The 12,064-nt window shown below is 39.3% G+C and overlaps 1 protein-coding gene across 1 annotated transcript in view; it reads right to left on the bottom strand.

Moving 5' to 3' along the window:
• Positions 1–4,750: 4,750 nt before the first annotated feature.
• The window catches only part of EHHADH (enoyl-CoA hydratase and 3-hydroxyacyl CoA dehydrogenase), a 55,567-nt gene continuing 48,253 nt past the window's right edge, over positions 4,751–12,064 (bottom strand). Inside the window, exon 7 of the mRNA XM_065943546.1 lies at positions 4,751–8,200. Within this exon, the coding sequence (XP_065799618.1) occupies positions 6,939–8,200 (1,262 nt within the window). The 3' untranslated portion in view covers positions 4,751–6,938. The remainder of the gene's footprint in view (positions 8,201–12,064) is intronic.

Below are 12,064 nucleotides of genomic sequence, written 5' to 3'. Positions count from 1 at the left end.
CTATTTCATTTATTTCTGCTCTGATCTTTATTATTTTCTTCTACAAAGAAAAGAAATAATAAGTTTTGCTTGTTCTTTCTCTAGCTGATATTGCTTCTTGAATTACTCTTCTTTCCATCTTTCCTTCTGATAACACATACTCTGCTAGCGTTTTTTATCTCTGTTTAGGTGGGAGTCAATTTGTGGCTCAAGTAGGCCTGTGAAACTGTTATCTACTAAATGTTGATGTAATCCTTTTTACTATCCTTAAGGACCTTTATCCTTATGGTCTGGATTTAAATTATGTTCAGGTTCTTTGTCTATGTGAACTACAACAAATATGTGTGAAATATAACATACAGGTTTATGAGCAATTCAACATCAAGGTGAAAAACACATCACACTGGCAAAAAAAAAATTTTATCTTAAAATAAGAAATCTTGTTTAATGAGTCTAGATTCCCAAAGCTACCTGTGTGTCAGAATAACCTATAGCACTGAGAAAACAAAAAAAGAACAAAGTAAAGCTCACTCATTCTTGGACCCCACCCGCACTGGGACTTTTCAGGTGGCGCTAGTGGTAAAAGGACTCTCCTGCCAACGCAGGAGCCATAAGACATGTGGGTTCGATCCCTGGGTTGGGAAGATCCCCTGGAGAAGGAAATGGCAACCCACTCCAGTATTCATGCCTGGGAAATCCCATGGACAGAGGAGCCTGGCGGGCTACAGTCTATGGGGTTGCACAGAGTCAGACACGACAGCACAAACAACACAAAAGGGCCAGCTGTGAGGAATTAAAGAGCTACAATAGCAGTGACTTACCTGTGAGTTGATTTCTCTCTCACACAAATGACTGCTGGAAGGCAGAGCAGCAATTCTGCTTCATGAGGTCCTAGGGGACCAAGTTCTTTGTGGTCCTCCTTTCTGCAATCCCTACGGACTTTCTTCCTTGTGATCCAGTATAATGGGTTGAACTCCAGCCTTCGCATCTGTGTTCCAGGCAGCAAAATGGAGGAAGGGACGAAAACAAACAACCAACCCACCCCCACCCCCAACAAAAAATAGGAAAAGGATGTCTATCATCTGATCCTTAAGGTAGGTTCCCAAAAGCTACTATTGACACTGCCATTTACACCCCATTGTCTAAATCTTAGTTACATATTCAAAACTGGATTCAAGAGAAGCTGGCAATAACATTGTTTATTGTGAGCACACAAATGCTTAAGCTAGAAACTAGGGTGTGTAAAGTTTATTGCTACAGAAGAAGCATTGGGTAACAGCCAACAGTCCCTGCCAAAACTCACAAATCAAGGACTTTTTAGGCCTTGGCAGTCTTCAGAAATCCAAGTGCACTTATGAGTTGGTTGGAGAAAGTTTTGCAGTACCCCATCCTAAGGATCTTACATTAAGTCCAGGATTAGCAATTGCTTCTGTGCTCTCTTAGAGGAGGTGGAAGATAATGCACAAGGTCGATTGCATCAGCTCTGTGCATGTCATTTTATCAGATACTTTCAGGCACTCACTCCCAGGCTAGTTTAAGTTTGGTGAAAGAGAACAAATATTACAACTGAAATACCCTGGAATTCTTTGGACAAGAATTAAAAGCCCTGTCATCTCTCACATTCCTCTTTCTAAGAGTGCCAGGAAAAAAAAAAAAAGACAACAAGACGAGCAGACAATATGTACAGTTAACCCTGGAGCAAGGTTGGAGTTAGGGGCATTGACCCTTGACCCAGTCTAAAATTTCAGCCATAATTTATAGTGCGTACTTGCTAGGTCTCTTTAGTCATGTCCAGCTCTTTGCAACCCCATGGACTGTAGCCTGCCAGGCTCCTCTGTCCATGGGATTCTCCAGGCAAGAATAGTAGAGTGGGTTGCCATGCTCTTCTCCAGAGGATCTTCCTAATCCAGGGATCAAATCCACGTCTCAAGTCTCCAGTATCAGCAGGCAGGTTCTTTACCACTAGTGACAAGTGGGCCCTCCATATACTCAATTCCTCAGCTATGGCTCCTCTGTGTCAGCAGATTCAATCAGCCATAGATGGTGTAGTACTGAAATGTTTACCACTGGAAAAAAAATCCAAGTTTAACTGGACCTGCACTGTTCAAACTTGTGTAGTTCAAGGGTCATCTTTTTCTTAGTTTGGTCCATTGGAGACTTTCTAAGTGTAGACAATCTAAATAAAGAATTTCCCTCTACTTTTGTCTCCTAACTTAGAAAGATACTTAAAGCAATAAACAGAAAAAACTGGTTTTGGCTTGAAACCTCTACACAGAGTGCCCTGGGAACAATACTGGATGTTGTACAGCTTTGTGAGGTATGTTCTCATTAGATATCTACTTTATACATAGTATCAATAGTGTATAGGATTAAAGTTGTTTTTAAACATAGTCCAGAGAACTTGATTTGGGTTAATCTCATCAATGGCTACCAAGAGAGTTCAGCTAATCTAATGAGTCTGCAATGTTTCTGACTTTCTAAGTGTTTATTTTAAACACAAGTGTAAGACTCTAGAAATTTCAGGTTCCCAAGTGGCAGAGGAACCAGAGGTCAAATTGCCAACAATCGTTGGATCATGGAGAAAGCCAGGGAATTCCAGGAAAACATCTATTTCTGCTTCATTGACAATGCTAAAGACTTTGCAAGGAGATCCAACCAGTCCATCCTAAAGGAGATCAGTCCTGGTGTTCGCAGGAAGCACTGATGCTGAAGCTGAAACTCCAGTACTTTGGCCACCTGATGAGAAGAGCTGACTCATTCAAAAAGACTCTGATTCTAGGAAAGATTGAGGGCAGGAGGAGAAGGGGACGACAGAGGATGAGATGGTTGGATGGCATCACCAACTCAATGGACATGGGTTTGGGTGGACTCTGGGAGTTGGTGATGGACAAGGGAGCCTGGTGTGCCGTGGTTCATGGGGTTGCAAAGAGTCGGACATAACTGAATGACAGAACTGAACTGAACTGAAATCCTTTGACTGTATGGATCACAGCTGTGTGGAAAATTCTTAAAGAAATGGGAATACAGACCACCTTACCTGCCTCCTGAGAAGCTTGTACGCAGGTCATGAAGCAAGTTAGAATGAGACGTGGAACAACTGACTGGTTCAAAATTGGGAAAGGAGTACATCAAGGCTACATATTGTCACCCTGAAGAGTACATCATGTGAAATGAGTGCATCATGTGAAATGCTGCATTGGATGAAGCACAAGTTGAAACCAAGATTGCCAGGAGAAATATCAATTACCTCAAACATGCAGATGATACCACCCTTATGGCAAAAAGTGAAGAGGAACTAAAGAGCCTCTTGATGAGGGTGAAATAGGAAAGTGAAAAACCTGGCTTAAAACTCAGCATTCAAAATACTAAGATCATGGCATCTGGTCCCATCACTTCATGCAAAATAGGTGGAGAAAAAGTGGAAACAGTGACTAATTTTATTTTCTTGGGCTCTAAAATCACTATGGACGGTGACTGCAGCCATGAAATTAAAAGACACTTGCTCTTGGATGAAAAGCTATGACAAACCTATATAGCATATTAAAAAGCAGAGACATCACTTTGCCAGCAAATGTCCATATAGTCAAAACTACAGTTTTTCCAGTAGTCATGTACAGATGCGAGAGCTGGACCATAAAGAAGGCTCAGTAGAAAGAATTGATGCTTTTGAACTTTGGCACTAGAGAAGACTCTCGAGAGTTCCTTGAACTGCAAGGAGATCAAACCAGTCAATCCTAAAAGAATCAACCCTGAATATTCATTGGAAGGACTGTTGCTGAAGCTCCAATACTATGGCCACCTGATGCAAAGAGCCAACTCATTGGAAAAGACCCTGATGCTGGGAAAGATGGAGGGCAGGAGGAGAAGGGGATGGCAGAGGATGAGGTGGTTGGATGGTATCAGTAACTCAATGGACATGAATTTGAGCAAACTCCAGGAAATGGTGGAGGACAGAGAAGCCTGGCATATTACAGGCCATAGGGTCACAAAGAGTGGCAAAGAGACTGGACAACAGTGCTGTGGAGTGTGATTTGTAGGCACATTTCTGTAAATCATTAATCAAGGGAGTTAGGACCTCTCACTCTCTTTCTTGCAAGCACATCTATTTCTGCTGGAAGCGAATAAGCAGATAGCAATTGCAGCTGCACAGTGGCTTTTCTGATTTAAGGAACATCATTAGTCTCATCTTCAAAGCTGGAGTATTATGGCAAAGCTTCAAGGGTGCTTGTAAAATGTAGTTCTTGTCAGAGTCAATTACTATTAGAACACATTTTTAAAATGTCATTCAGAAGGCGATTTTTTTGAAAGATAGTTTAAAATTTTTTAATAACAAAATAAGCCTTTAAGTAAGTGCATTTTCAATAATTGGATAGTATATCCTGAAAAGGTTTTCTCCATATTAACCACTGCTGTTTGCAGAACCCAGTAGTTTGAATTAGTTTTGCCTCCTTTGATACAAAATAAGGATAAACGAACTCATATTTCTTCTTCCCATGATACATATAAAATGTTGGTCCTTAACATTTACTGAGTCACAGACACTTCAGAGAATACGATATAAGACAAGATATGGTACCTTTTCTAAGAAATGCAGTCAGATACATACACACAAATATTAGCATAAAGTTTCAGGGATTATGGACTCATAAAAATCTATTTATAGACATTCTAGTGTCAAAATCCCAATCTAGAGGAGAATGTAGGAGGAAAATAAGTTTTAAGAACTCAAAAAAAAGAAAAAAGAGCTCAAAATTGAAATTTACTCAAGGTCTAACGAAGAAAAAGTTATGTGTTTATTAATTTGAAACAAATTTACATTAATTTGAAACTAAGTTACTTTGCAGACAGAGTTACTGTTTTCAGGATTTTTTCAATTTATCTCTTTAATTATATAAACTCCAACAACACATATCTCAAAAATTATTCTAAATTGAGTTACAATTCAAAGCACATTCTAAAAGTTTTTTAATTTGTTTTTGGTTTACTTTTTACAATGAAAACTTGTACTATATTCATTCAAGATTTCTCTGTTCGAACTTTGGGTAATTTTGTTTGGGTTCATTGGTGAAAATATTGTAAAAACCAATTTATTCACATTACCCTGAAGGACAATGACCTAAGCCTATTTGTTTCCTTGTATGACAAGGAATTGCTGGATTAATGCCCTCCAGATTCTAGATCTGCCAAGTGCTATGTAAGATGTTCACGGGTGCACAGAGTATTTGTTGAATGAAGGGTCCACAAGACTTCCTAAGAACGTAAACAAGTTGCTTACTTGTTTATTAACTTAAGATATAATTCACATACCATACAGTTCACACACTTAAGGTATACAACTCAATGGTTTTGAGTAGATTTACAGAGTCATGTAACCATCAAAACAATAATTTCAGAACATTTTCATTAACCCAGAAAGAAACTCTGTACCCATCATCAGCCACACCCTGTTCCCTACCCCCAGTCATTCAGCCTTTGGAAAACTGTAATCTGCTTTCTATCTCAATAGATTTGCCTATTTTTTCACTTAGCATAATATTTTCAAGATTCATCATGTTGTAGCATGTATTAGCACTTCTCTTCTTTTTATGACTAAATAATATCCTACCGTATGGCCAGTTCACATTTTATTTATGCATTCGTCAGTTGATGGACACTTAGATTGTTTCCAATTCGGGGCTGTTATGAATAGTTCTGCTCTAAACACGTGTGTACAAGTTATTGGATTGACTAGTCCCTCAACTTTTAACCAAACAAGGCAAAAAGTAAAAAGAGAAGAATTCTTATAACAAAATTACACAAAATTTGTTTTTCAATAATTTTAGGCTTGTCAGGATTCAACCATTTCATACACAACATCACAAAGCCTTCCCATGACCAGGAAACTGGTATTTATTACTTAATCACAGAATTAGAGGAGGTTAGATCCCTGAGATTCCCACCTTACACTAAGTTAACATTTGTTGTTGTTGTTCAGTTGCTCATTTGTGTCCTATTCTGTGACCTCAAGGACTGCAGCACTCCAAGCTTCCCTGTCCTTCACCATCTCCCAGAGTTTACTTTCCATTACTGCTGCTTGAATAGAAGGGTAAATAAAGACATCTAGTGGTCTTCAGGAAATTATCATCAGACATTACTGAGCCTCTTGCAAGCAGCAAGGACAACAGTGCACAAGGGCCTTGGACAGAAATGATAATACTGAGTGTGACTTTCTCAGCTCCTTTGACTCCCATTCTGGTCCAAAGTATGTGGTTTCCTCACTAACTCCCAACTGTGTTTTGCCTAAACTTCAATACCCTTCTGCCATTGAAACTTTGCCCCTGGCTACTACCTTGGCCTCCCCCTGGGCAGCTTTCCAAGCTCACGCATAGAGACCCCTACTTCGGACCCTACCCTGTCAACCGCCTCCACTCTACCTCTGAGAGTCTGAACTGAAGCCTTTATCACAGGCTTCCTTGCTGGATAAATGCCCCTCCAAGTTTTAGGTCTGTTAAGTGTTGTGCAAGATGCTTAAGGATGGACAATGAGGATCTGTTGAATGAAGGGTCCATAAGATTTCCTATCACTGCCATGTGTGTGAGCATGAAAGACTCAACACGAATTTATGCATTTATCAATTAATAATTGATGACATATTTCTCAAATGATCAAGGTACTGGGAACCTCAACTTATTGCTGAGCCTCTCTCCTTAGCTATTACAACGTTAACACAAGTTTATTCACTGCAATTGAAATCATTTATCTGATACAGACAGATCCCTGGCATAAGAAGCACATTCTTGAATATTTGACCCATTAGAATCATCAGACAGAAGATCCAAGGAGGAGTTTTAGCCAACTGATTATTCCTTTCCTTTTGTATTTCAGAGCAATCTTACTTTGAATCTCTTTGGATTAGTTTCTATGAAATTCAGTGAGCGTTGCCCAATGGCAGCAGGTAAGGCAAAAGCTAAAAGGCTGAATCACAGTTTACTGCTGGGGGGTCCTGCCAAGCTTTGCCACTCTTTCAGAGGAGGGTTACCCTGGGAAGCCAGTTTTTTTAGATAGTCACAAGGCTCCAGTTGGGGAATATCAGGATTCTGCCTGTGGTATTTCTGCAACTTCTCTAGCACTGTGGGCAACCCAACTGTGGAAGCATAGAACATGGGCCCACCCTTGTGCCTTGGCCATCCATACCCATGTAAATAGATAACATCAATGTGCTCTGGGATATCTGCCATCCCTTCTCCCAAGATGCGGAATGCCTCATTGATGAGCGAATATAGGCAGCGCTCAAGGATCTCATCCCGGCTAATGATACGTGGTTCGATGTGATAGGTTTCCCTGTACTGTGCCAGAAATTGGGAAAGCCAGGGATCAGGTTTGTGAATCCTCCCCAGGGGCTTATCATAAAGGTACCAACCCTTACCTGCCTTCTGACCAAACCGTCCTGACTCACACAGCATATCAGGAATTGGGCAATATCTCCGGCCGCCTCGCTTCCGGGCAGAACTTCCTGGAGGCAATGTAGGCCCAGTAAGACCTTGCCCTTTGCGGGATTTCCAACCTATATCCAACCCAGCAAGATCAGACACTCTAAAAGGTCCCATTTTGAAACCAAACTCTTCCAGCACCTCGTCTATCTCCTCTGGTTTACTGCCTTCTTCTAATAAGAAGTATGTCTGATCATAATAAGACCTCAGCATTCGATTCCCAACAAATCCAAAACAATTGCCTACAACTACTCCAATCTTCTTAATCTTTTTTGATAAATTCATAACCGTGGCAATGGTGGTGGGGGAAGAGAATCGGCTGGGAATAACCTCTAACAACTTCATGACATGAGCTGGTGAGAAGAAGTGGGTGCCAATGACCAAGTGAGGACGGTCACTGGAAGAAGCAATCTCATCAATGTCCAGGGCTGAAGTGTTGGTGCATAAAAATGCTTCTGGCTTGCATACAGCTGATAGTTCAGCAAAGACACGCTTCTTTAGGTTCATGTCCTCATACACTGCTTCAATGACTAAATCTACGCCACTGAGCTCCTTCATGGACGTAGTTAACCTGGGTTTTGGTCCTGACCAGGGGTGGCCACTCTGCTGCATTTTGGAGGCTTCCTTTTCCAAGATGGAGGTTATCATCTTGCTTGCAGTCTCTAGCTGCTTCTTGTCTGATTCTACGGCAATCACGGGGATCTGGGCCTTTGCAAAAGAAATGACAATGCCTCGGCCCATTGTTCCTAAGCCTGCAGATAAGAGTGAAAGAGAAGAAGAATGATTCCATGGTATTGGAAAATGGGAAATTGTTCAGTGAATGAAAGGTTTCTGTGGAAACGTGGCATTCAAAGATAGCAACTCAAGGACTACAGGTGGATTGAATACTAGTTAATGTTAGGAACTGTATTAAGTGCTCCAGGGGGTATAAAAATAAAAAGGATTCACACACATGCACTATTCGAAATAGTAAACAAGTTCAGCAAGATTGTAAAGTGCAAGATCAATATATAAAAATCAATTGTATTTCTATACAAACAATCTAAATATGAAATTAAGAAACAATTCCACTTTTAATAGCATTAAGAAGAATAAAATACTTCACAATAAATTTGAGGAAGAACTTTAAGACTTGCACATGAGAAACCAAAGAATATTACTGAAAGAAATGAAAGAAAACCTAAATAAATTGAAAGATATCCCATGTTCGTGGATCAGAAGACAATATTGTTAAGATGGCAATACTATCCAAGTAAATCTGCAGATTCAGTGCAATAACTATCAAAAGTCCAACTGATATTGTGCAGAAATTAACAAGCTGATTCTAAAAGTCATATAGAAATACAAGAAATGCAGAATAGCCAAAACAGTATAGAGACAAAAAAAAAAGAATAAAGTTTTAAGATTCATTCTTCTCAATTTCAAAACTTTTGACAAATCTGCAGTATTCAAGACAGTGTGATAGTGGCATAAAGGACAGATATATAGATCAATGAGATAGAATTGAGAGTCTGGAAATAAATTCATACACATATGGAAAATCAATTTTTAACAATGGTGCCAATAGGGAAAGAATAGACTTTTTCAACAAGCAGTGCTGGGACAACTGGATATTCACACATAAAAGAATGATGTTGAACTTCTACTTCACACAATACATAAAAATTAACTTAAAATGATCAAACACCAAAGTAAGAGCTAAAACTATAAAACTCTTATGAGGAAATCTTCATGACCTTGGATTAGGCAATGATTTCTTAGAAATGACATCAATAACACAAGCAATAAAAAAAAAGGATAAATTGGACGTCATCAAAATTAAAAACTTTTGTGTTTCAAAGGACACAAAAAAGAAAGTGAAAAAAACCCACAGGATGGGAAAAAATATTTTCAAATCATATATCAGATAAGGTACTTGTATCAGAATATATAAAGTTCTTGAACTCAACAATAAAAAGAGAACTAAATTTAAAATTAGGTAAAATTAGGTAAAGGATCTAATAAACAATATCTCCAAAGAAGATATACAAATGGCCAATAAGCATATAAAGAGATGCCTAACACCACTAGTCATTTTGGAAATATAGATCAAAATCTCAGTGAACTACCACTTCATACCCACTAGGATAGCCATAGTTAAAAAGACAGATAATAGCAAGGTCTGGTGAGAATACGGAGAAATTGTAAAATGGTGCTGTTGCTATAGAAAACAAGTTGGAGGTTCCTCAAAATGTTTAACATGGAGTTACCATATGAGTAGGTAAGTAGGTAGTTATATACATAATTCAAGAGAAATCAAGACATACGTCCACACAAAACTTATATACAAATGTTCACAGTAGCATTATTCAAAATAGCCAGAAAAAAGAAATAAGCCAGGGATTTTCCTGGTGGTCCAGTGGCTAAGACTCCATGCTCCCAGTGCAGGGGGCCTGGGTTTGAATCCTTCTCAGATCCCACTTGCTGCAATTAAGAGCTCACATCCTCACATACCTCAACAAAGTAAGAAGATCCTGTGTGCTGCAACTAAGACCAGGCGCAGCCAAATAAGTAAAATTAAATTAAAAAGAACAAGCAAGCCAAATGTCCATCAACATGAATAAACAAAAGGTTTTCTGGGGCTACCCAGGGATAGTTTCAGCGGTAAAGAATCCACCTGCAAAGGCAGGAGACACAGGTTGAACCCTAGGTCAGGAAGATCTCCTGGAGAAGGGCATGACAACCCATTGCAGTGTTCTTGCCTGGAGAATTCCATGGACAGAGGAGCCTGGTGGGCTACAGTCCACAGGGTCCAAAAAAATCAGATACAACTGAGCATGCATGGACAATATATCTCTCCTTTGGAAAAACCACTCAGCTGTAAAAAGTAAATGAGACATCCTATAGTGTGGATGGGCCTTCAAAAACATTATGCTGAGTTAAAGTTGGACACAAAAAGTTACATATTACATGATTCCATTTATATGAAATGTTCAGAATAGGGAAATCAATAGAGACAGAAAATTGATTAGTAGTTGCCAGGAGCTGGGAGGAAGGGCAATGAGGAATGACTGCTACAGGGTACAGGGTTTCTTTTTAGGGTGACAAAGAGGTTCTACAATTGTTTGTGACATACTTCCCTGGCAATCCAGTGGTTAAGACTGCAGACTTCCGATGCAGGGGGCATGGGTACAATCCCTGGTCGGGGAACTAAGACCCCACAGGCCATGGGGCACAGCAAAAAAACTTAAAAAAAATTTTTTTCTTAAGTCTAAAAAAGTAAAATAAAATTGTGGCAATGGTCGGACAACTTTACAAATATCTAAAAACAACTTAAGTGTGCTCCTTTTTTGGTGACATTGTTACTGTGTATTTTTAAAATGTTTTATGGTAAGATACGTATAACAGAAAACTCAACATCATAACCATTTTTATGTGTACAGTTCAGAGGCATTAGCACATTCACAAAGCTGTGTAAGCAGCACCATCCTGCACCATTCATCTCTAGAACTCTTCTCACCCTGTAGAACTGAAACTGTGCTCCTTAAACCAGAACTCCCCATTGCTCTCCCTGGCAATCATCATTCTACACTCTATACTTGTGAGTACTCTAGATACCTCACATAAGTGGAAGCAAATAGTATTTGTCCTTTTGTGACTAGCTCATTTCACTTAGCAGAAGAGCCTCAAGTTTATTCGTGTAGTATGTGTCAGAATTCCCCACCTTTTAAGGCTGAATATGATCCCTTTGAATATACATATGTAGCACACTTTGTTTATCCATTCATCTGTCAAAGGAGATTTGGGTTGCCATTATGCCACTATTGGGAATAATTCTGCTATTACATGAGTGGACAAATATCTGTTTGAGTTCTTGCCTTCAGTTCTTTTGGATATGCCCAGAAGTGGAATTGTTGGATTGTATGGTAATTCTATTTTTAATTTTTGAAGGAATTGCCATACTGTTTTTCATAGCAGCTGCACCATTTTATGTTGAACTGTACTCTTTAAATGGGTCAATTCCATCACATTTGAGTTTCATCTCAAGAAAGCTGTAATTAAAACTCTGTGTAGTACCAACCCTCAGGACTTCCCTGATGGTTCAGATGTTAAAGAATCTGCCTTCAATGCAGAAGACCAAGGTTCAATCCCTGGGTTAGGAAGATCCCTTGGAGAAGGAAATGGCCACCCATTACAGTATTCTTGCCTAGAGAATTCCATGGACAGAGGAGCCTGGTGGGCTACAGTCCCTGGAGTCACGAAGAGTTGGACACAGCTGAGTGACTAACACTAACACACCCCTCAAGGATTTTATAATATAGCAATGGGAAAAAGAAAAATTCACAAATATTTACCATGTAACATAAGGTAAGTGATGAGAGAAGTTCTTTGGTGCTTCAAAGGAAAGATGCTAGTTTTGGTTAAGATGAGTCAAGAAAAGCTTCAAGAAAAAGGAGAAATATTTGAAGAAATATTTAAAGAAAGGTCATACTGAAACAGTGAAATTGGAAATGATGAACCACCTGGCTGGGGAAGGGAAAAGGAAAGTGAGGAATATTTTAAAGAAAGGCAAGAAGAATGGAAAATATAGAAAAAATTGTTGATGGCAAATATGTTGCTGATTCTTCCCCAAACCA

Source organism: Muntiacus reevesi, chromosome 8, assembly GCF_963930625.1.
Source record: "Muntiacus reevesi chromosome 8, mMunRee1.1, whole genome shotgun sequence".
NCBI classification, from domain to species: Eukaryota; Metazoa; Chordata; class Mammalia; order Artiodactyla; family Cervidae; genus Muntiacus; species Muntiacus reevesi.
The sequence above is the reverse complement of the archived record's forward strand: the minus strand, read 5'-3'. Positions and strand labels throughout refer to the sequence as shown.